The sequence below is a fragment of the Apium graveolens genome, chromosome 2 (assembly GCF_009905375.1).
Source record: "Apium graveolens cultivar Ventura chromosome 2, ASM990537v1, whole genome shotgun sequence".
In the NCBI taxonomy this organism is placed as follows: domain Eukaryota; kingdom Viridiplantae; phylum Streptophyta; class Magnoliopsida; order Apiales; family Apiaceae; genus Apium; species Apium graveolens.
The window spans coordinates 318,667,057-318,692,003 of record NC_133648.1 but is presented as its reverse complement, the minus strand read 5'-3'; the positions used below and the strand labels follow the sequence as shown (position 1 = coordinate 318,692,003).

At 33.4% G+C, this 24,947-nt stretch overlaps 2 protein-coding genes and 1 pseudogene across 2 annotated transcripts; 1 reads left to right on the top strand and 2 right to left on the bottom strand.

The window, feature by feature from the left end:
* Nucleotides 1-627: 627 nt before the first annotated feature.
* LOC141708949 (uncharacterized) lies at nucleotides 628-2,433 on the bottom strand. Its single transcript, XM_074512807.1, has 4 exons — nucleotides 2,117-2,433; nucleotides 1,888-2,008; nucleotides 1,255-1,709; nucleotides 628-1,119 (listed from the first exon to the last, which is right to left on the bottom strand). Exons 1-4 carry the CDS (start codon nucleotides 2,149-2,151, stop codon nucleotides 864-866), a joined length of 867 nt encoding a protein of 288 aa, XP_074368908.1. The 5' UTR covers nucleotides 2,152-2,433; the 3' UTR covers nucleotides 628-863.
* A 7,350-nt stretch (nucleotides 2,434-9,783) lies between these two features.
* LOC141708948 (thioredoxin-like protein YLS8) lies at nucleotides 9,784-20,205 on the top strand (annotated as a pseudogene).
* A 1,450-nt stretch (nucleotides 20,206-21,655) lies between these two features.
* On the bottom strand, nucleotides 21,656-24,483 carry LOC141708947 (uncharacterized). The gene is made up of 6 exons (XM_074512806.1): nucleotides 24,243-24,483; nucleotides 23,000-23,138; nucleotides 22,709-22,793; nucleotides 22,565-22,612; nucleotides 22,070-22,170; nucleotides 21,656-21,983 (listed from the first exon to the last, which is right to left on the bottom strand). The coding sequence occupies exons 1-6, from the start codon at nucleotides 24,412-24,414 to the stop codon at nucleotides 21,857-21,859; spliced, it is 672 nt and encodes a 223-aa protein (XP_074368907.1). The 5' UTR covers nucleotides 24,415-24,483; the 3' UTR covers nucleotides 21,656-21,856.
* Between the last annotated feature and the right edge of the window lie 464 nt (nucleotides 24,484-24,947).

Below are 24,947 nucleotides of genomic sequence, written 5' to 3'. Positions count from 1 at the left end.
ATAAAATAAAATATTATAATGAGTAATGACTAATCAATTGAATTTTTCAACTAAAGCACATAACATTTTCTATTTTAAATAACAAATTTGCTTTTTTTTTTGAAATAATATAGGTAATTCTCTTTAATTAAGTTTAAATTAAACTGAATTATTAAATAATATTAAAAATAATCGGTGCATGGACGGATATTAATATATATTTTATGGATATGTTAAATTAAGTAAGAATGTTATTTAAGTGATATGATTGATCAAAAATCAAATTTTGATGGACTCTAATTTATAGTTATGAAATCAATTATTATATATATATATATCAAATTTCTTATATTTTGAATTTTAGAAAAAAAAATTAAAGGGGCTCTTGAAATTATGACAAACAAATGAATTCTTTGAATGACAAAATATGACAAATTCTTTATATTTAGAATTAATAGTTATCTTAGAATGTTCTAAGCAAAAACACAAGCCTGTCGGATTGCACTTAAATTCTGTCATTGGAAAAATGAACATCCTTGCATTGTTAGTTGTTGGAGTCAAGATAACATGTCAATGTCAGACCACAGACTGTCTTTATGCCTCATCACAGTTCAAAACCATGAACATTCAAATTTTGAAAAGAAAACATTGAATAAGCAAAATTATAAGATCTATAACACAAAACTAACCATGTTATTACAAGAAATTTATCACTACACATTGCACTAATCCATGATTAATCTGTAATAGTTTAAAATCTATCAGCACAGCTTCTTATTGATTACTATAACACTAGTCCTGCTCTTCTGGTATCAAAATTAACAAGAGCTCAAACAAATCCCATCATATGGAATGATTATACTAGGATTAAATTATAACATCAACTAATAACCTGCTCTGATCATATGTGTCCTGTGCATTGAGCATTGAAGCCCTTCCTTAACATACCGCAATGTGTCCAGAACATCTTTAACTCCAGCATTTTCAGCTATAAGTGGTTCAATGGTAGTAGTGGTAGTCTGTGGAAATGATGCTTGAATATCAACAGTTACCAGTGCCATTGAATTATCGACACTAGTTTCATCCCAATCTCGACGATTCTCTCCTCCATTCTCCTTGTCCTCAACCAAAGATTTTGAACTATAAAGATTGAATTTTTAAATATCAAGAACTCAAAAGATCCTCAGAAGTTAAAAAAAACAAATATATCTGGACAGTTTCTTTTATCTACAAAATGCAATGAAACATTGCGGAAATTGGGTTTTTTTGACATACCTATGATCATCAACCTTCTCCTCATAGCTGGACTGCGTACATTGTGAATGATCATCGGATTTCTCAGAGACGGTTTTATCAGAATTGATCTTAAAACTTTGGTTTTCACTGGATGCACCCCTAACAACATCAATATGCTTCAAGATTTCTGAACTTGTAGACTCATCCTTTTTATCTGCCTTATCAAGCTCACAATTCGAGGAGTTTCTGTTTGGGAAATTGGGCTTTTTCTTTTGCTCATCAGGGTATGAAAAAGAAGAGGCAGTGGAAGATGAAGATAAAGATCCTAAATCACTCTTTTCCAATGGGCTTGAGTGATTAGATGATGATGATTCATCAGAAACTAAATGTACTATTTTCAAGGCCTCAAGTTTCTTGATTAGTGATCTCAGCCTCTTTTCAGCTCTTTTCCTCAATTTCACCTCTTGTTTTAACTTATTTTCCAATTCAATCAACTGTATCAAAATTAAAAAAAATGCAAATAAATCCAAATCTACCTACTAGATCACAACTAAAACCAATGAATATGCAGTAAATATTAAGTTAACAGTTTTCCTAAAATCTCGAGGTATTAGAAGAATAATTTACGAGGATCTTATATTATATTCTATGACGACGATACATAAAACATACCTTATTGCCTAACTTATCTGCCTCTTCATTGGTAGCTCTTGAAACAGCTCTTTCTGCAAGCAATCTCCCTCTTAAACACTCCAAAGTCTTCAAACCATCATCTCCTTCCATTTCTTTGCCACTAAAACCAAACCCCATCTCAAATTTTCAAGAATTTCACTAAACAAGTCTAGTATATCAAAAAAGATTCAAAATTTACTTTGATTCTCAAAGAATAAAGAAAACCAACCTTTGCTTTGCAGCTACATTACCAGAAGATGTCATAATGCTGCTGATCTCTTGTCCTCTGCTGCAAATTCTTGATCTTTAGGTACACTACTCAAAATTGAGGTAGATGCCTGCAGTAACTTAAGAACTCACCTCTAGTAGTTGTGACAATATAATATAGTTACAGTTTTGTACTTATAGATCAGAACTTAAAGAGTGTGGGAGTGATCTGTTGTAAGTGAATCCTGAGTTTTTTTAAACATTAACAGTGCATTTTAAATAGTATTTTTTTAATGTTTGTTAAGAAGACAAAGATTGCTAGCTAAGATAATTAAGGTGATTATCTACGGGGTTAGAAAAACAAGGTGACAGCAAATAGTTTCCTAACCTGAATTCTTAACAACATTTATTGTTGTGACTAACTTTAGAGCATCTCCGATAATGTTGACTATAATTGGTTGGCTAAACCATAGTATATTATTATAATTTTATGTTGTTATAAATAGAATATATCACTTCAATATGATAATAAATGATTAGAATTTTTTTATAGATTTGCATGATTCAACAAATATAGCCAACATCAAGAGGTTGGCTATATTTATAGATAAGAGGAATTTTATCATTGGAGATTGATTTTTTTTAGACAATCTCTATATTTTTTATTTATAGCATGTATTAATAATTTTTAGCTAAGAGTTCTGCATGGTTGGAGATGCTCTTAACTTTTGTAAAGGTATATACATAAATTATGATTTTTGATATAAATGTAAGAGATTCATATTTTGACGTAACACCGTATTATATTACGGTTATAATATGTTACAACGTAAACTATTTATGTAATTTGTAGAACCTAGATCAAGTTGGCAAGTTTACTTAACTTGTAATTAGTACTACCTAAGAAGGTTTGGCGTTAACTTTGACAATCTTACAAGTTTGTCAAATTTAGAAAAAATTCATGGTGCTTATTCCTTTGAAAATCAGATCTGGGTCACTTGAAAATAATGCAGTTAATTAAGATATAATTATTTTTCATTGTATCATCATATAATCTTCATTACTCGAACTCTTCATTTTTATCTTCGAGTACCTGTATTGCACTCGATATTCTCATATGAACACTCCGACACTTATTTCAAGTTAAAAAGACGTCGATTTTTTAAAATATCACCGAGTTTGATAGATGTATATAGATGGACATAGGTGTAATATTGTGATGATGTGGGCGGTTGAGATGGTTTGAGCCTTTGAAGTTCACGTGAAGTGCTGTGTGGTCACTGGCTTTATGTTGCTCGTGCTTGTAATTTGTTTCTTCACTCACTACCACAGGCCATCACAAGACGAAGCCACTGCGCATTTGGTAATCTTGAATCTTCCCTATGCGATTGGGTTGGATATATGCAGTTAAAGTCGGACCCATATGGTAAGCTGGTGCCCCTTCTTGGTTGAGCGGTCAATACGATACACGACACGAAAAATACGGACATGGGTTTAATTTTTGCTACACGAAACACGAATGTACACGAACACGGAATTACACGATAGATTTAGTGTCAGATATGTGTTTCAATTTAGGTACACGAAACTACACGAGATAAATATATTTATAAATTAATATATATAACACATGCATATATTTATGTATATAATATAAATATTTACAAGTTTTTATAGAATACTATGTAAAATATATATATTTATATATACACTCTCCATATTTCATTAAATTATACATTAAAATAGATTTTTTTTTATTATATATATATATTATATTAATTTTTTATTTAATATACGGGAAAAGTACACGACACGATCGAATCGGATATGGGTTTCACATATGGGTACAAGAAATCATTTCGGGTCGGATATGGGTTTCATGTTTACGTACACGAAATACGAAATTACACGATACGAAAGTACACGACACGGACCGATTGTCCGCTCTAATTCTTGGTAGTTGACATTCTTTTGTTCAAATTTATTTTATTTATTGTCTAAATGTTCAGGATAAATTTGGGTAAATAATAAATTTTAGACATTAAAATTTTATTATCTGAAAATTTGGATCAGCTTGAGTACCTTTTAGTTGGATGATTCGTGAACAAAATAAATTTCTTTATTCGAATCATTGTATTTTAACTCAAAAAAATTGCGAAATGCTTTTATTTTATAACTAGATGTTCGGGTTAGCTGATGCTATACCTAGACTAATCTTAGAAAAATATAGCATATCATCCCACAAACCTGACCCCATATTTAAATTTGTGCATTAACTTGAAATCGAAAGTAGGAGTTTGAGGTGGTAAGTCCCTAAAATGTTGAACTTAGAGCATCTTCAATACTGTTAGTTATAATTGGTTGGCTAAATTGGGTCTGTAGGATAATATGTAAAATTTGTTTAACCTATAAGGTATCGTGCTTCGATGGTATTGACTATATTGGTTAGCTATATTTTAAAAATAGTATGTTATTAAAATTTTATGTTGTTATAAATAGAATACATTACTTCAATATGTTAATAAGTGATTAATTTTTTTTACATATTTCAACAAATATAGCCAATATCAAGAGGTTGACTATATTTATAAATAAGGGGAATGCACATGCACCTTATAGGAATTGGTTCTATAAACGATATGGGACCGCTGGAGATGAATTTTTTTTACATAATCTCTATATTTTTTATTTATAGTATGTATTAATGATTTTTGGCCAAGGGTTCTATGTGATTGAAGATGCTCTTAGTAGGTTAATTTATATTGGTCCGCCGTTTAAATTTGTGCATTCACTTAAATCCTAAGTAAGAGTGGTAAGTCTCTAAAATTCCGGTATGAACCATTGAACTCGGTGGGTTAATTTATAAAATGTCATTCTACAAAATTTACCTTCTAAACAGAGATCGGACCTCATAAGAATTTGTTCGATTGCGATGCATTTTCGAGTTCTAAAATGTCCTACTAAAACTACTACTAAAATTGCAATTCTATCATCGATTAGAACTTTGGTTGGTGGTACCACAAATCAAAAATATTCCAAACACTCCGATTATAGAAGTAGATGTTTCTATTCCAGTAATATCAGATTCATAGACAGCTGTTCAAACAAAAACCGCACCATGTTTTTAAAATAAACGTGAATATTGAAATTAACTTGGTTCCTAATGAAAAATACAAAACTAAATTAATAAATAATTACTTATATGAGGAAAGTTCTACGGAGACCACTTTTTTATCGGAGACTTGGAGACCTCATGTGTTCTGTAATTAAAACACTATAAAATATCGAATTTTCTAGTGTGTGCCCAAGGGCGCATGCTAAGAATCCGTGTCTGATGAGTTGTCAATATTTTATTGGTGGAGAGCTTATTAATAATGATGGACCTCGTGCATGCACAAAAATCATCACCAATAAAATTTTGATAACTTATTAAGCATGTGCCCTTGGGCACACACTTGGAAAACCGATAAAATATATTATTTGGTGAAGTATGTTTAACGAGGATCATTAATTCATTAAAATTATTTAAGATCATTTAAGTTATTTAACTTGCAGAACATAAGTGGTTTTCAAGATCTCAAAAAAAGTGGACTCTATAAAACTTAACTTTTATTTTTGGGTTTTTTCGAAAATACGAATTTTTAACTTATTTTTACAAAAATACGGTTTTTAGATTTTATTTGCAATGATACGATTTTTCAATTTTTTTTAATAAAAATACGGTTTTGTAACTCGATACAATCAGAATTAGATGCAAACTCAAATGCAACCATTTTTTTATTATTTTTCAAAAAAAAAAGTAAAAGATTTTGCATATTTAGTTGATCGGTTACAAACTATATTTTGTATATCTAGTTATTTTTAAAAGTTTATTTATATTTTTTTAAGATCAAAAATATTTATTTTAATTATTTTAATGTTCAGGAAAACCAATTCCCGCTCCTACCAACCCAACACGAACCTGATCCAGAACTCGAAATTGCAACCCCTACCCACAAAACTCTGCTGATACAATACAAATCTCTCCAACACTACGGAAACCTTTGATTTAATTTGAAGCGTACACGATATTCAAATATAATAATTATTGTATTTGTTGGTCCTAGACCGAGTAACAAATAATTACGTGAGGACCCATGGTTCAAGTGGGGCTGATCCGGTAGGTTTGGTATCCAGTTGGAGCTATCCACATCAACTACTCCCCATTTCAATCATTCGGTCCTCTTTTTTTTTTAAATCAAAGTATTTTTCTTTTTAAATCAAAGTACTTGCATAACTTAAACAACATCAGAACATAATCTACGTAGTGAATAAATTCAGGTCTTCTGCGGAAAGAAGAAGAATTTCACGCTTTTCCGTGCCAAAGCGTTTGCTAATTAGTACTCCCTTTTCTCATTTTATGCGGTTTTGAAATAGTCAAACATAAATTTCTTAAAATGCGTCTAATGTTGACCTGATCTTATAAAGTGGAACGGAGGGAGTATCTTACTGAATTAATTTTTTAGATGAGTTACCGTCAATTCCTATCTTGAACAACACCTCCCACAGCCCACAACTGTTCAATCTCGCAGGAAATGTCTTAGGAAGATAGACGATATCAACAATAAGGATAAGTGTTAGTCTTCCTCATCAGAAGATAGACGATATCGACAACAAGGACAAGTGTCAGTCTTCCTCGGCCAAGACAATATACATAACCAATGAAACAAATGTGTGCATGGCAATTGACAAGTATTTGTCCCTTGTTTTATTTCCACTTACATATGACACACTCATTTTTTGCTTTCACTGACTTGCAGTGACGGTAATGATGTTAAGAGTTGTCCCGTATCGTTTGTGGGAGGGGCAGATTGCTAAAATATAAGCATGCGGATAACTTAATTAGTATAGGGACTTTTGGGATATGACCGAACGAAAACAATTCGTATGGACTCGGCCCAAAGCGGACAATATCATACTAATTTGGAGTTAGGCCTGTTTAGGAAGCCCAACAAGTGGTATCCGAGCTTTAGGTTGAGACGGTCCATAACAATCTCAGGCGGACTCCCAGAATGAACCTAGTAACATGCAGATAGTCTACCCAGTATGGGCTCAAGGAAAAGGCAGGTGAGCCTTCCAATATGGGCCTAGGGAGAGTCAGAAAGCCGGAATGATTCCGGTATGGGTTCAGGGGGAGCAGATCACATAATCAGATGACAGATTCGACAGGTATCGAGTCCGATGTGTGAAGGGAGAGATTGTTAGGAGTTGCAGATTGCTAGAATATAAGCAGACGGATAACTCCATTTGTATGAGACCTTTTGGGATATGCCTAAAAATAAGCCCGTGCGGACTCGGCCCAAATCACACAATATCATATTAATGCGGAGTTAGGCCTGCTTAGCAAGCCCAACAAATTCTACCACCATGGCATAGAAGTTGCCACCTTTATACCATCATTCCTTCCGCCATTATAATCTATATCCACGCCAACAAACCTCGGGAACTTTATTAACAACTCGATAAACTTGTTCATTACTTCAACATCTGATACAATTAGTATGGAGAGGGTGAACATGGTACTATAGACAAAATAATTACATAGGACTATGCGCCATTTACTTTGTGCGATTTCAAAAGCTTTGGGATCATGCTGTCGGAGTTCACAAAAGAGGAGCAGTAACAAAACATCATCTAGATCATAGAGATTAATGTTGGTAGATGAGTAGGACGGTCATCTAGATCATAGAGATTAATGTTGGTAGATGAGTAGGACGGACTGGAGGTTTTAGTGTGCATGAAATGAATGAGGTCTGTTAAGTTACACAACAAGTATTGAGCAATGACTTATGGTGGAGAGAAAGGTATTTGAGGTGGTGAAAAGTAAGGGAAAAGAGTGTAGGGGAGGAGAGTTGGGTGGCAAAACAATAGTGATGGCGATGAAAGAGCGCGAAGATGAAGGCTATTAGATTTGAGAGTTGGGGAGGAGTTAGCTAGTGTGGAGAGTGCACCCATGATTACAGTAATGTTTGTCAGTATTTAAGAGATCTAGGCTCTTATTAAGAGGCTTCATACTGAAGAAATATGTATACCTTATGATCTTTAAAATATATTGATCTTTAAAATATAGTCGGAAAAAAACTCAATTTCTTGTACTTGAACTCAAAAACAGTATTTTACTGAGGCTTAGTCATCAACAGACGATTTTTAGCAGACGATTGTTACAATATATCATTTCAGGAACATAAGTATCATATATATGACATAACTTATAATTGAACTTAAAAACAATATTTTAATAAACTCTCATTGTCAGCAGACGATTGTCACAAAATTATCAATCCAACAGTGTCGTATAAACAGTAAGTAATAACAATAAAGTGGAGCACCAACAATAATGAAGTGGAGGGTGAAACAAATAACTCGTATCGCATTAATCTGCGCTTAACGGGGGCCATTGTTACTAATTCAACTTACATCTAATCGAATTTATCATGATCTTCCGACTTATCGTACACAAGACGTCAGTTTTCGTCAATAATATAAAATTTCAAAAATAACTACCAAAAAGATACAATGATATTAAAGTTACAGTTAAAAATTTTATTCACAAATATTATTCGAGGAATTCAATGAGTGAAGACATATCTTTCATCTTCCAGCAACTCAAGTAATATTTTTAAAATCTTATACTTCATTTCTTTCGTGGATACATCTTTATATTGAAGCTTTCATATCCTTATAGAGCATAGGTGGATACATCTTTATCATATTTGTACGTTATTTATACCCAACTGTATTCAATAAATTATATTTCACATATTAATTTATGTAATCAAATATAAATCATTGTACTCCAATTATCAATACACAAGATTTCTTTACTTTGGCAAATACACAAGGTTTCTTTACTTTTGTCCCAACACTAACAACAATGAAGTGGAAGGTGAAACAAATAGTCGTGTCGCATTAATTTGCGCTTAACAAATCGAATTTATCATGATTTTCTGACTTATCTTACATAAGACGTCAGTTTTTGTCAATTTCCAAGAATCTCATAGATAACCACTAGAAATATGCTATGATATTAGAGTTATAGTTAAAAAAATTATTAACAGATATAATTTGAGGAATTCAATGAATGAAGACACATCTTTCATCTTCCGACAATTAAAGTAATTTTTTGAAGATCATATACTTCGTTTCTTTCATTCATCTTTATATCGAAGTCTTTGTATTCTTATAGAACATAGGTGATTCAATTAAAAAGTAAAATAAAAAATTATATATATTTTTTATTTATCACATTTATACATTATTCGTACCTAACTCAGATTTAATAAATCATATTTTTCACATATTAATTTATGTAATAAAATATAAATCCTTGTATTTCAATTATCAATTATTTATCAATTTCATTTTGATCCAGTTTTAATATAAATTAAATAAGCCTAAATTTTAAAAACTAAAATTCGAGCTCCAAATTAAAACGTTTTTGAAAAGTTTAAAAATTCACGTTATCATAAATTTTTTTATAATGTTAATACTTAAAAAAGCGATAATATAAGTAGGAATAGTTTATCTTAAAATAAAGTAAAATAAAATACGGTTAAATAAGTCGAGTGATTAAGAATTTATTCTCGAATAATTTATTAGAACATATACTTATTTGTAACCGTAAGTCATATTCATGAAAAGAAAAAAAAGTAAAAAATCCTAATGAAAACACGACCAATCCGGGTCGTCCCTTCCTACAGTTTTTAAAACGTCCTACCCGACCCGGCTTACACGATTCCGGCCTCTTTATAAAAACCGGCCACCGGACGATAAATCTAGGGTTTCTGATTCAACTCATCTTACAAACTGTACCCTTTGGTAACTCTCTTTACTCTTTCTCTACTTAAATTATTAACCTGATTTAATTTCAATTGCTGGTTCGAAACGTACGCATTTTAATTATGTTTTCGATTTTGAATTACTTGTGATAGTTATTATTATTAGATGTAATTATCACACTTTTTTTTTTGTTGTTAATTTGTTGCTGTATAATTGATTGAATTTGCATTTGTAAATGGAATTGAATCGTAGGAGTAATCGCTATCATTCACGAAATAGGGAGAGTTCCTTGTTATGTTAATCAGATATCGACCGTATAAACAATTGTTATATCGTAATAGAATTAAGGCGTATGGCTTCACTATTGAATGAGAAGAGAATTTAATTTGACAAAATCGTACTAGTATTCATATTTGATCAAGGTTGTTTTATATTTAATGACACAATAGGGAGAGTTCCTTGTTATGTTAATTAGATATCGACCGTATAACAATTCTTATATCGTAATAGAATCAATTAAGGCTAATGGCTTCACTATTGAATGAGAAGAGAGTTTAATTTGACAAAATCCTACTTGTATTCGTATTTGATCAAGGTTGTTTTATATTTAATGACACAATAGGGGAGTTCCTTGTTATGTTAATTAGATATCGACCATATAACAATTGTTATATTGTAATAGAATTAACTCAATTAAGGCTAATGGCTTCACTTCTGAATGAGAAGAGAATTTAATTTGACAAAATCCTACTTGTATTCGTATTTGATCAAGTTTGTTTTATATTTAATATTTAATGACACAATAGGGAGAGTTCCTTGTTATGTTAATTAAATATCGACCGTATAAACAATTGGTTTATCGTAATAGAATTAAGGCTTACGGGCTTCACTATTGAATGAGAAGAGAATTTAATTTGACATAATCCTAGTTGTATTCGAATTTGATCAAGGTTGTTTTATATTTAATGACACATTTGTAGTTCTTTGCTATTGTTTCATAAAATGAATCGTAATTGTGGCGAGTTATATACAATGACTTTGTAGTAGAAGCACTTGATTTTTGTAGTAAAACGTAATTATGACGAGTTATATACAATGACCTTGTAATAGCTGCACCTGCACTTGATTTTTGTAGAATTTTTGGAGGCAGGTTGTCGAAAATTAATGAAGTTGTGGTTAGATGCTTATAATATTTTTGAAAATAAAAAATTGAAATTTGTGCATTTTGAATGACGTGCACATGGAACAATGATATTACAAAAGCTATGCGACTTCTACGCTTTGCATTTGTTAGGTAAACAATGATATTACCAGGATCTTATGACTTATATATTCAAACATTTATCATGGGGTCGCTCAATGTCGGATTCTACATTGGGGGCGTTTTCCCTACTTTCCTTTTAAATAATATTAATACGTTCATTTTTTAGTACTAAATCTATTAACTGTTGTGATTTTTATTTTTTCTTTGGTAAGCCTCGGGTATTTAATCACCAGTTGTAGGTTGACATCCTTCCATGTAGTTTTCTTTTTTCTCATCTATTATCAAGTATCAATTAGGTGTGCCAGACCATTCAACAACAGTCTTAGACACAGTTATAAAAACTGATAGCCAAATGGTAAATGCATGTTTTCAATGATTTCTAATGCTAGATCTATCCCCGGTGTCACCGTAAGCGTGCTGACAATGACGCATCTTATAGTCTAGACCTATTTTTACCTCTATTCGAATTTGTTTTAAACCACAATCTGTGTCTGTTTTGACCCAGTTCATTTGAGATGGAGTAAAATCTTAAGCTGTATGTTAGCTGTAAGGCAAAAATGCAGCGAAGTGCAAGGTCCCTCCTGTAGCTTAAGCGCTTAACTGCAAAGTTAAGCATGGCTTTTTCAAAACCAAACGCACTATATAAATTAAAATATCTTTGGATATGGGGAAGCAGTAGACTTGGTAATTAATACTCCCTCCACACCATTTAATTTTGGTTAAGTTCTACTTGGTTTCTAGTCAAATGTTGTCTGTGTCATTTGTATAAAATTATTTGTATTGATGATCTCAATTAACAGTGCGGTGATAAGCTTATACATATGAAGTTACTGATTATCCAAATTAATAGCGTGTGCCAATGATACAAATATTAATTAGAGTTTATATTTTTAGTGATGAACTTATTGTTTATAACCCAGATTTACATGAATAAATATTCACACCCCATTACGCTGTTTACTTTCAAATCTTCCACCTCTTTTATACAATCTGTAGGCTACTTCTCCCCATCTTAATTAAAATCTTCATAGTGATCTGTTGATCTTGAGAATTCTATATCAAGCTTTAGAATCAGAAGCTACAAGCTATCATAGATTTATGTCCTTATACAATCTGAACTTCATAGGATTTTACGGCTGACCATCAAATTAGTAGTCAACTTCTTTAGGAAAATTTGCTCATTGTTTCCAATTGGTTTCCCTTGCTTACATGTACTCGTTGCGAACTTCTTGTTACAGGTTGATTGTAGTAGATGATGGAAAATCACTGCAAGGAGGAGAACTCGGAGTCCTTGGTGACAGGAGTATTTGAGTTAGCAGGTGAACCTGCTGTAGTTATTAATGGGGTGCCTCCTGCAGTAAATACTGGTGATAATCCTACTCTTCGCGAGACAGCAAGTGACATTGAATTACAGAAGGAAACAATATTTGGTGAATGGTTGGTGGGAAGGAAAGTTCAGAAACTGTTCGAGGAGAAGTTATATAATGGAAAAGTAACCAAGTTTGAAAAAGAATCTGGTTGGTACAGGATAGACTATGATGATGGAGACTTTGAAGATCTTGAGTGGCATGAGTTGAAAGAATTGCTTCTTCCTTTGGATATTACAGTTCCGTTGAAAACATTAGCCTCTAAGGTCATAAAGAAGAGCGAAAAATTAGCTCAGAAGTCAGTACCAAAGCCTAGAAATCACCAATTGAAATAGGAGCCGTCAAGGAAGTGATCTGGATCTCCTCGAGACCTATTCAATAGCCAGATGATTAAATTTTGTATGCTGTAGATCAACTCAGAAGTTACAAATGTCAGCCAAGCTTACCAGTAGAAAAATGGTAAGCTAATAGGTTTCAGATATTTTCTTGTTCTGTATCAACATGTCTATGTACTATTTTGCTAATTATCATTTGTCGGTATCCTTGTGGTTAACTGATGAACTAGAAATGTCAAGCTCTGTTGTTGCGTAATATTAATTGTGCAATTTTTGAATGCAATAGATCTATTTCTTTTCGAGGTAGCTGTATTTTGTTATATCATCCAGAACCACTTACACATGATGGATATATACATTATACTTTACATGTGTAGGTTTGAAACTTCATACGAGCGTAGTTGCTTGGGCGAAAGAAGCTAATACTTTTGCCGTAGATAGATCATTATATATGAATAGTAAAAATTTGCTTTTTTGTGTCTGAGCCAATGGGAGACTCTCTTGGCAAAACGTTATACAAAGGATATACTTACATTATCAGTTTAGGAGATCATACTCTTACAATCATTGATCTTCAACAGCTTAAATTATTAGGTTAACAATCTGATTATACTATTTTCTGCCATGTAACACCAACCACCTCAGCAATTTCGGAGAAACCAACCTGTCTCTGCTTACAAACCGAGCCAATATCCAAGCACCTCAGCAATTGTTTTTCACATCAGTCTGAACCGATGTGAAAAACAGGGACCTTTTACTACACCCACGAAAACATCGGTTTTTTGCATTTTTTGCATCAGTGCGTAACCTTTGTCTTTAGACGTTTTTCTTGTAGTGCTTCCTGATCTTCATGATGAGCTACAGTGTCAAAGACATCAAGAGATAGTAACAATGAAGGTTTTTCGTAACAGGGAGAACTTTTCGTAATAGTAACCTGTATTTTGAACCACAAGCCTTTCCATCTTACATTATACCCAAAACAATATTAAATATATTTGCATTTTATTTAAATTTGTTAGAATTTAAGGTTATTTTTGGTGACTTTATGCAATCTAAACTAAAAGAATTAAATAATAAAATATAACCCAGATAACAAATTCCTATATTTATCATATTTCCCCAGCTATGTGTTGAACACAATTAGTGTCAGAATTGAACTTTTTATGGGACTCTAAATCCATAGCAAAAAAACACTACATATGAAGGGCTGAAGGCTGGAGGTACGTACAACTTGAGCATTTTTGTTTATTGGCCAAACTGTGGATGTCGTATTTGCTAACAGACTTGCACTCAGGATGGACGGTAGACCAGGCTATTCTCGGTGAGAAAGAACGCGTCGTTGTCATTCGATTCAGTCATCATTGGGATGAAACTTGTATGCAGATGGATGAAGTACTAGCTTTGGTTGCTGAGACAATAAAGAATTTTGCTGTCATTTATGTTGTAAATATTACTGAGGTGCCTGACTTCAATGTTGTGTATGAACTGTACAATCCGTCTACTGTTATGTTCTTTTTCAGGAACAAACATATTAGGATTGATCTTGGCACCGGGAACAACGATAATATCAGTTGGGCAATAAAGAACAAGCAGGAGTTTAGTGACCATTGTCGAAACCGTCTATCGTGAAGCAAGGAAAGGTCATGGATTGGTCATTGCACCGAGAGATCACTAGGTACAGGTACTAAGAACAGGCCTTTCAGAATATGCACAATTTTAATATTTGGAATATGTTATTTGAAAAATATGATAATTATGAGTTCCGGGCTATTATTCTCATGGTAAAATTTGTTCCCTCTTGAATAACTCTTTGTTGATATGTTTAGTATACCATTATTTGTATATGATCAATTTTAGTAGTTTGGCTTTCGGCAATCTAGTTAATACTTTAGGTTTAGGGTATGTGTTGTGTTCAAGGCCTGTTCTCAGTATTCTCCTGGACACCTTTATTGTTGCTCTTAAATGGTTTGTGCCTCTCTAGTGGTTTGTTTCTTTGTAATAATCAATTTAAAAACTTTTATATACTCAGGCATCTAACTCCACCAGGCTACAACACCATGGGTGCAAGATCCTTAATTGGTTTTAAGTATAAGGAGTGTTAATGTACTGATCTATCTAGTTTTGTTACCTTAAACTTTCTCTCAGATATTGCAGCGGTGTTCACAGTTTTAAATTCCCTGCAAGTGAGTGATTCTAATTTTTATGTACATTTATTTTTTTAGTAATTTCTTTAGAATGCTCTCAGTGTTGTCTCTGAATCAATTTGGTCTCGTACTTGATGTAGACTCTGTCGTAATGGAGGATACAAATTTTCTTTTTGACTCTTAAACCTTGGCCCAAAAATATGTTACACTCGGCAAACTATTTAAAGTTGCTATTATATTTTGAATGAATGTTGAGCTATAAGGTAAACTTGCTTATGTGATCATCGGTGCCTGATCCTGAGATGTGGATTAGCATGGCATACTCTTCCTCGATTATTCCACAAATCCAGGGCAAAGTATTATGTGGACACAATTGCATTATGTGGACAGAAACTTTAGTTTATTTTTAAGTCTAGGTTGTTTATCAATTATATTTTCAAGAATTATAAAGACTAGTATTTTTATTTGCATTGTGAACTTGCTGGAATCTTTCCCTGATGACCTGATCAATTATATGTGGGTTTTTGCATCTCTATACCACATTTCAGGGCATTTTTTATGCAGAGGTGGATATATTTTCACATTTCGTTGTCACCGTTTGTCAGTTGATCTGTAAGACTTTAGGGTGGCTAGACAGTGTAAGACATATGATTTCAGACTGAAGTTTGCGTTTCTTCTCCAGGGTCAGAGGAAAGAAAAAAAATCAGAAGGAAAGCGACAGCGTACAAGATTTACAAACGATTTGGTAAATTCACTTTTCATATATGGTATCATATAAAGTAGTAGTGATGTTTTTGGTATACACTTTATCCTCTACATTTCTTTTTTGACAAGTACATTCTCCTCAACATGGTTCAAATGTGTCATCTATGTAAATATGTCGCTGCTCTTTAATCAAGATTTAATTGTTTTGCTGTCTGGAGGGAGTTACAGTCATGCTTACTTTAGTTAGTCATCATTCCAGTTTACCGTGTTATCAGTGATGAACATGAGAACCGTACCATGTTCCAGTCATTTTCCTTTTTCCTTAATAGGTGACTGGCCACTATAATCACCCCATCTTTCCTTTTTGTTATTGAAAACTAAAGTTGCAATCTGTCATAGGTAAAAAGTAAAAACATTGATGACATGGAAATGATTTTTAAGGAAATTTATTAAACTTGTAGTGCAATCTGTTTAAAGGTGAAATATTGGACTATATTCTAGCTCCCATTGTAATTTACAAGGCCGGCCCTAGAACAAGGCAGCTAGTGCAATCGTACTAGGCCCGCGTCTAGAAGGCCCAACATCTATGCTTTGCCCTATTAATGTGCGCCTCTGTCCCCCAAATTGCCATAGCCTCGATTCTTTCGCCCACACATCTATGCTTTGCCCTATTATTGTGCGCCGCTGCCCCCAAAATTTCAATAGCCTCGATCCTTTCGCCCACAACATCTATGCTTTTCCCTATTAATGTGCGCCGCTGCCCCCCAAAATCTCCATAACCTCGATTCTTTTGCTCACAACATCAGGATTCTAGAAATATCCTTTCTAGCCAGTCGTACCGTTTGCCGAGCCCTAGGTGGAAAATGATCTAAAGTTTCTCTAATTCTTGTTAGAGGTGAGGTTTCTGTAAGGTATTTTTCTAGTACAGATAAAATCCTCCTTTTTAGTATAAATATTGATGTGCTGAGCTTTTAGTATAGGTAGCCACTCTATAATCTCTAGTTTGTATTAAAAAAATCAGTGTGGAGAGATTGCCTTCAAAAATAAAATTTTAAATATGTTTTTGCTATTTCTGGTTGGAGACTGAAGTCCATAAATGCTAATATTTCTGATATTTTGGAATGTAGTTAGGCTTATATATTCTTCTTATTCCTATATCAGAAGTTACAGGCCTTCTTGAAAATTGTAACCTTTGTAGAAATCTATTATGTGATGATACTCTAATATCAGTCAGTACACTAGTTCCAGACTCTAACTATGAATAGCTCTAGTTTATGTAATAGCTAATTAACTATGCAGTTGGCCAGTTGAATTTTGTTTGTTTTGTTCCATGGAACAAATGAGTAGGATTTAATTGTTTGGGGAATTTGAGGGGCTAGACTAAATCCAATTGCTGCTTCCATGATAAAACTTAAGAGGGTCTGTCTAACTTTGCATCTTTCATTTCATTCAGGAAGTATAGTTCTATTCTATCTTATATTGCACTCCTCGACAGGGTCTCTTTCTCCTGCCCTTTTGCATTTACTTGTTTTTCTACATTGGTTTCTAGGAAGCGGGGATTGATTCTTATAATCAACATCAATTCTATCCCATGCAAGTACACCAAAAGTGCTTTTGTCTATCATAGAACACACATTGGTAATTCTTCTTTCCTGCACCAGAAACCTGTTCTTGTACAGCTGACTGTCAGAATGGTTTTTGTTCCCAAAATTTTACTTCCGGCCTTGATTACTAAAGTTATCCGGCCTTGGCCTGTCACTATCACTCTCTCGAATAGCTGCATTCTCGCGTTTCCTTTTCTTTTGTTTGCCATGAGGTGTGGGTCAGTTGGTCATATTTGAAAGTTCCAACAGTGTCTGAGCTACATTTAGCTCTGTATTGTTATATGCATTGGTTATTAGCTTATTTTATTCGTAGTGTTAAAAAAAATTGTTTAAGAAGAAGGGACAGATGGCTTCTTGAGCAATATTATTTAAAAGCCTATGAATAGAATTATGCTACTAACTGCGTATAACAACACAGAGCTAGATGTAGTGCAGACATTGTGAAACTTTCAAAAATGACCAACTTACCTAAACCTCATGGAAAACAAAAGAAAAGGAAACGCGAGGATGATGCTATTCGACAAGCAGACAAAGCCGCATAACCTTAACAATTAAGGCCGGAAATAAAGTTTTGCGAACATCTTTTCTGACAGAGTCACCTATGCAAGAATAGTTTCCGGGTGCAGTTTCCCAAAAACTTGAAATGTACACCTAGTTCTGCAAACAAGAAATGTGGCTCATAAGGTAATAGTTATAAGATATTCTCTTGTTCTGTATCAACATATCTTGATAATTATCATTTGTCTGTATCCCTTAGGAGTATGTTTAACTGATGAACTTAAAATATCAAGCTCTGTTGTTGCTTAGTGCTAATTGTACAAATTCTGAATGCAATATATCTCTTTCTTTGCGAGGTGCCTGTATTTTATTATACTATCCAGAACACTTACACATGATGGATTTATACAATACAGTAATATACTCATCTGTAGGCTCGAAACTTTTAACGAGTGTAGTTATGTAGTTGCTTGGGTGAGAGAAGCTAAAAGTTATTTCGTAGACAGATGATTATATATGAATGTCAGAAACTTGCTTCAAATCTAGCTGCACCCACTGCTCCACTCGACCTTCTAAGCTCATACATGGAGAGATAGTAACACTATGATGAGCCTTCATATATCTGCCAAAATTTATCTTTTCTGGCACCACAAATGGCCCAGCACATCATGAATTCATCTTCCGTTAGCTTCTTGTCTACCAAATGAAAATCTCCAGCCAACTAAGAACTAAGCATCTCATCTTCCCTATTCATGTGATCTCTGACAACATTCTCACCCCACTTGTTCCGGTCCTCATCATATTTTGCACAACCTTGTCACTAAGACAACTTACTAGATGTAACAATAGGATTCGAGTCATAGGTTAACCACTTTCCAGTTCGAATAGAAACATTTTCTCCTTTAGCAGGACTCCAATTTTAAAAAAAAAATACAAATTTTAAATCCTATAATACATATAGGAAACAGAATCTGTATAAATTATGACAAATATACGGTGCTCGGACTATTCATCTCACCTTCGAGTACCTGATTCGGTCGCTCGACTCGGACTTGGACACTTGTTTTAGGTTAGAAACATGTATATTTTATTTAAAAAAAATTGTCAGAGTCCGATTAACATAGTAAGTATTGACAAATCACTTTAAAACTTATTGTATTTTACATGAATTTATCTACCAGGGTGATAAAAAAATAGGTTTGAAGGTAGAGAAGAGAGTGTAATTTAAATCGGTATTTATCAACTACACCCACCTCCCAGATTTCTAAAATCTGTATCATACATGTTTGATCTATGAATTTTAAAATTCAAAATTCCCAACTAAGCACTTGGTATGACTACAGTACGTCCCTGACAGAAACAACATTATACTTAAATATATAAAAACAAATGACCTTAAAGCTCAAGATCATTGTTTGCCCCAAATAACTTGGCAAAATCTGTTCTCTGTCTTGTTAAAGATGCTGATGATACTATATTATCCGGAAGGATTGGCTCCAGAACTGGTAAGATATTTACGATACATAATGGAATATAGCAAACTGTAAGTGGAGACGTCTGGACCACTTACAGTACAAGACTGGCTTATGTTTGCGCTATAACTGAGAAAGACACTCTTGGTCTTGGGCGCACTTGCATGGAGACAGAATTGATGTTGATTTGAAGGACCCTTCCTGGAAACAAAAGGAAAAGGTCCGAGGACAACACACAAAAACTCGAGCAGTGATCAGGAGCAAGCAAAGTGATGGCCATCTGGTTATTGTTTATTCTATGCAGTTAATTTGTAAATGTATAATATTTCAAGAATTTCCTAGTTCTTGTTGTTAAAGTAATTTGATATAAGGATTTGTATCTGGAAACTGACTCCCACTAACCACTATTAATTGCAGAAGGAGAACTGCTGAATTTGATTTGTCCATTTATTTGCGAGGTAGCTTTATTTGGTCGTCTCATTCAGAGCCACCTGCAGATGATGCAATTGTTAGTTTGGTACTGTGTTTAGGTCACACAAGCCTTGACATATGTCAGTTAGGCACTGTAGTTGTATTTCATGGTACTCCTATTATGTCAAAAGGCCAATGGCATATTGATTATTTGGGGTATCTTTCTTACCCTTGCTGCATTTTAGTCGATTATTTTGTTCTAATTAATATCCTTATAGAGCACGATTACATAGTTCAGTGATCAAGAGTTTATCTTCTGTCGTACCAGGATATGAGTTCGACCGACATGAGTTCGACTCTGGCTCACCCTCAGAATTTCTTAAGACATATACTCATTGTAAAGACAATAAGCCATATTAGTAAAAAAACTAGTATTTTTATAAATTTGAATAAGATTTGGGTGGCAAACTGGTGGAAAACTCTGATAGGTTATAGCAAATATTAAATTAAAATGCGTCAAATTATTTTATACTGTCACATCAGCCATATCACATCATTTTGTAACAATATTTCACACCCTTTTTGCTATGTGTAGCACTACTCTCGAAGGAATTACATTTTTTTATTTTCCTATATTAATATTGCCATATAAATTAGTAAACATTAATAGGAACACTTATTAATTTTAAGTCATGAATACCTTATTATAAGATTAATAACTTGATTCGGAGTCTAAAGAAAACGAAAACCAACTAATAAATTAGTAAAGAACTTGGGATCCAATTATTAGGACCACAACTTTGATGTTCATTTTGGACAAGCTATAATTTCTCTCAATGCCAAATATTCATCGACAGTGTTTTAAATTTGGCAAACTTTCATGGGCTTGAGTGAATTATAAATAGACAATCAGAAATGATCAAAAACTACCAACTTTCACAATGAAAGGCCAGTCTCCTTCAAACTTGTTTGTTTCAGTTCTCACAATAACAATAGTAACATATAGTTTTGCAACCATTACATGTGTATCAGGTGCAGGTTTAAATGTATATGTCATCAATGCACTGAATGGTGGAGAAACTCTGGGAGTTAGTTGCGGTGAGATTAAAGATTACGCAGAATACAATCCGAAAGGACCACCACAGGTGACTCTTAAGCAAGGAGAGCGACATCAATGGCATCTTGCTAAACCTCCAAATACGCAATTAGCTTGTCTACTGACTCGGAAGGGGAAACGAAGACAGGTTGCAGCAATGACTGCGACGGATCCACCAGAGTATCCTGATAGGTACTTGGCAGCCAAGGACGATCGTATTTATTATGCAGATAGAAATCTTCCTCTGAATGATCGCGGTTGGGATCCGGATGATTATGATGTAAATGGTAACAGAAATCATTATGCATGGCCGGTGTATAGATGGCAGTGAAGTCCAACTTTGACATTTTCTTATATAAAATCGACGATAATAACAATTTGAAAATAATATTCCTGAGCTTACCGCATGAAACTTACCCGAGATAACAATTCTCGCAGAAACTATCATGTTCGACTTATTGTACATATAGATAACTCTTTGTTGTTTTGTTTTATTTTTAAGCAACTCTTTGTAATTGATCAAGGCTTTTGTAACTATTGTAAATATCATGTCTATAAATCATAAACCTACTGATGTCTATAAGCAACTCTTTGAAAGGTACTCATAAATTATGTAATTTATGAGTACCTTGTATTCATGTTACTGTTTTAATTTTATGAACATAACACATAGAAATCTATTATGTAATGATCCTCTACTGATTTCCTTTAGTTAATTTGAAATCAGTGACTAAACTGCTGTCCAGATACCACATAATTGAACACTAGTTCCACAAATTGTTGTTTCTGAGATGTCACTGTGTTACCAAACTTCAAATCGAAACCATGCAATACACAGCACACACGATTAAAAAAACAATCACGCCCCCGAATTGGCTGAAAATTATGGCGAGAAGAGAAAGCATATGTCAACTGTTGCATATGTTTTTTTGTAGAAAGAAATTCAAGACATGACAAGTTAAAATATGACATTCAGTGCACCTGGAATGGTGATTGTACGGATATAACTCCATTTCGAGTCCAACGGAAACGGAAATCAACTAGGAAATTAGTAAAGAATTTGGGCCGAAAGTTGGTTGTTGAGACAAAATTCCCTGATGGTGGTAAGGAATGCAACTCTTGCCAATATCGCTGATGGAAACCTAAGAATTGCCATTCTATTTCCATCAACATACCTACAACGCCAACAGAGGAAGAAAATATCAGGAGCACAGTTCAAGATGACAGTAGTACACAAAGTTACAGTAATTTCAGCATTAACCTCGTAGAAATGTCCACGAAGGTTCCATCATGACGAAAACCTGAGAGAATTCGGTCTATATCATCCGGAACTGCATTGCGAGGGATTCCTTGCAGTAGCAACTAAAACATACAAGTTTTACCGTTGTAATTAGGACCAGTATGAAATCTTTAGAAAGACTACCAACAGAACGTAAATGACTTTTCTTTCAGGTCAAACTTTTGGTATCAGGTGGCAACACAGTTGGAACCGAGCACTTACAACTAGTGAACCGTCCTCTGTGGCTTTGAATTATAATCCCCTTGCTGTATATGAATTAATATCTAACAGTTAATAAATAGAGTGTTCTCTCATCTAACCATGGTGTATACAAGTGTCCGGTTCTATAGCTATACCGATTAGAATAGTATTACTTTCTCTGTTCTAGATATAAAGATCCTATAACGTCGAGCGATAGTAATAATTCACAGAGTACGTTATCCGAAATTTAAGCAAAAAGCCAGAACTTCAACTTACAGCCTTTCCATCGTAGGATATTCTCCTTGCCCATTTTCCAGGGTCAAGCTGCAGACACATAACATACACGTTACCATTTATTCCCACGAAGGAATACTAGATTAAGAGCCACTATACAGTACTTTTTGTACGATAATGCCTTACCTTTTTTATATTATACTCCCGAGCTCTCCTACTAACCACCCTTAAAGCCATATCGTAGGAAGTCCAAGAAGGAAACTGGATCATCCTGTTTGAATTAAAAAAAAATGAAACAAAAACTAACAAAATACCATCTAAAATAACTACTCACCAAATCTAAAAAAATGATTATTTTTCTACTCAGAACTTATCTGGACCCCTATTAAACAAATCTCGAAATATAATTATTACACAGTAAAGGCTTAAGACAACTAAAAATTAGGGACAAAAAGTTAATTATAACAAGAAAATTACATTTGCCTCCAAGAAAAATCATAACTGTATTCAACTTTCAGATCTTCGGGAGTCAGGTTACATCCCTCTAGCAAATTAAGTATATCATTCTTCGTCGTATGACTTGTAATACCACCCACTGCACCATAACAATATACACCTGAAAAATCACAAACCCAGCCACATTGTCATACAGAGTTTCTAATTAATTAAATCCACACATAATTCGAAAATTATGTCATCATTAACATGCTTATATGCTTATTTACAAGGAATTAATGCTCCTACGTCCGTTACGTGAGATACAAAGGATTTTAAGTAAACGGGTTTTGTTTGACATTTTTGGTACACGAACACGAAAGTACACGGATGAATTTAGTATCGGTTTTGGGTTTACACTTGGGTACACGACACGAAACGAAAGTACACGAAATATATAAATATTTAAATAAATTTATCAAAATTATATTAATACATATATTATCTTACAATAATATTTTACATATAATATTTACAGAAAATAGATACAAAATATATTCAAATTTAAATTTCATAAGACTTGACTGCACTTGAGTCTTTATGACTTATTGACTTAAGACTCGACTAGTAAAAACTTAATATTTAAATATATTTTTTATTTATCTTTATTTTTATTATTAATTTTAAATTACACGAAACACGACACGAAAGATACACGAACACGAAACAAAACGAATCCCTAACGATTCGGGTTTAGGTTAGGCACGAAAGTAAACGACACGAAAGTACACGAAACGAAAGTACACGAAACGAAAGTACACGAAACGAACGAAGGCTCTAATTTTAAATTGGGGAAGTTATATTTCCGGAGCAAGTTTTTTACTTATGAGAAAAGACGAAATTACCCTCAGTATTTTTTATATTTGGATTATTATTGTGCATACATTGGGGGCAGTATAGTCTTTTTCTATAAGGTAGCTCTCGAAATAAAAAAAACTTCTCAGGATATAAAATTTCCCTTACTTTAAATACAAGATGGGCACTTTTGTAATTACAGAAATTCAATAAGATATTTACAACTATGCCATTAAAATGTACTACACGTAAGTTTTAATTCCCAATTCCCCTAAGTACCCTGTTCATGATTCCAAACTCGTACCGTCTTCTGAACCAAACGATCAAGGGAGAATGAAAATTATAAACCCTAAAATTAAACCCTACAAATTACTGAAATAATTAAAATAAAATAAAATAAAAAATAGGAAAATTGAAAAATAAATAAAACCTGAATTGGGATCGTGAAGAGATGGGTCAACAATTGGGGGAGAGTCCTGGGTTGTGGATCCTCCAGCAGTTGAAAAGGGCCTGGGAGATGAAGTGAATCGTGGGTTTTGATGCCCGACCCGGATGAGATGACCCGATTTGAGAACGTTTCGGAGCAGACCCATTTGTTGCATTTCGTGTGTATTTTGAGTAAAAGAGAGAAGAAGTGAAGATGGAGAGTGATGGTAGAGGTGAGATTTATTGTTTGTTAGTTTTGGGTTAAATTATGTAGGTTAAACGATGTCGTTTTAGTGTGGACTGATTTTAGGCCCATTCTGAGCTTGGCCCATGGAAAGGCCCATTCTAAATGTTACGATTTAGGCGCTTAGCCACTTCTAAAGCTATTGTGCCGATATACTCCTCCGTCTCAAAATAAAAGTTTTTTTGAAATTTTATGCGTATTTTTTTTTGACAGGAAGCAATTTTATGTGTATTTTATTATATGTAAAAGTTATATTTCCGCATATTTTGTTTTAATTTTTTTTTCTTGAATTAAAATTTAATATGTATATATTTTTATTCAGAAAAAAATTTGAAAAATGATTTGCAGAGATTTCATTTTTATTCACGTTAAAATACATGTAAATGTAAAAAGTAAAAGGTACTTGTATTTTGGGACGGATTTAGTAACGAACTGCAGGTCTATCTTTTGGAACCTTTGTGGAAT

Coding starts and splice junctions, on each gene's coding strand:
- LOC141708949 (XM_074512807.1), bottom strand. CDS start 2,151: ATGACATCTTCTGGTAATGTAGCTGCAAAGCAAAG. Junction 1,710..1,887: donor CAGATAAGTTAGGCAATAAG/GTATGTTTTATG, acceptor ATTTTGATACAG/TTGATTGAATTGGAAAATAA. Junction 1,120..1,254: donor GAGAAGGTTGATGATCATAG/GTATGTCAAAAA, acceptor CAATCTTTATAG/TTCAAAATCTTTGGTTGAGG.
- LOC141708947 (XM_074512806.1), bottom strand. CDS start 24,414: ATGCAACAAATGGGTCTGCTCCGAAACGTTCTCAAATCGGGTCATCTC. Junction 22,613..22,708: donor GGGAGTATAATATAAAAAAG/GTAAGGCATTAT, acceptor ATGTGTCTGCAG/CTTGACCCTGGAAAATGGGC. Junction 21,984..22,069: donor TTCGTGGACATTTCTACGAG/GTTAATGCTGAA, acceptor TTGGCGTTGTAG/GTATGTTGATGGAAATAGAA.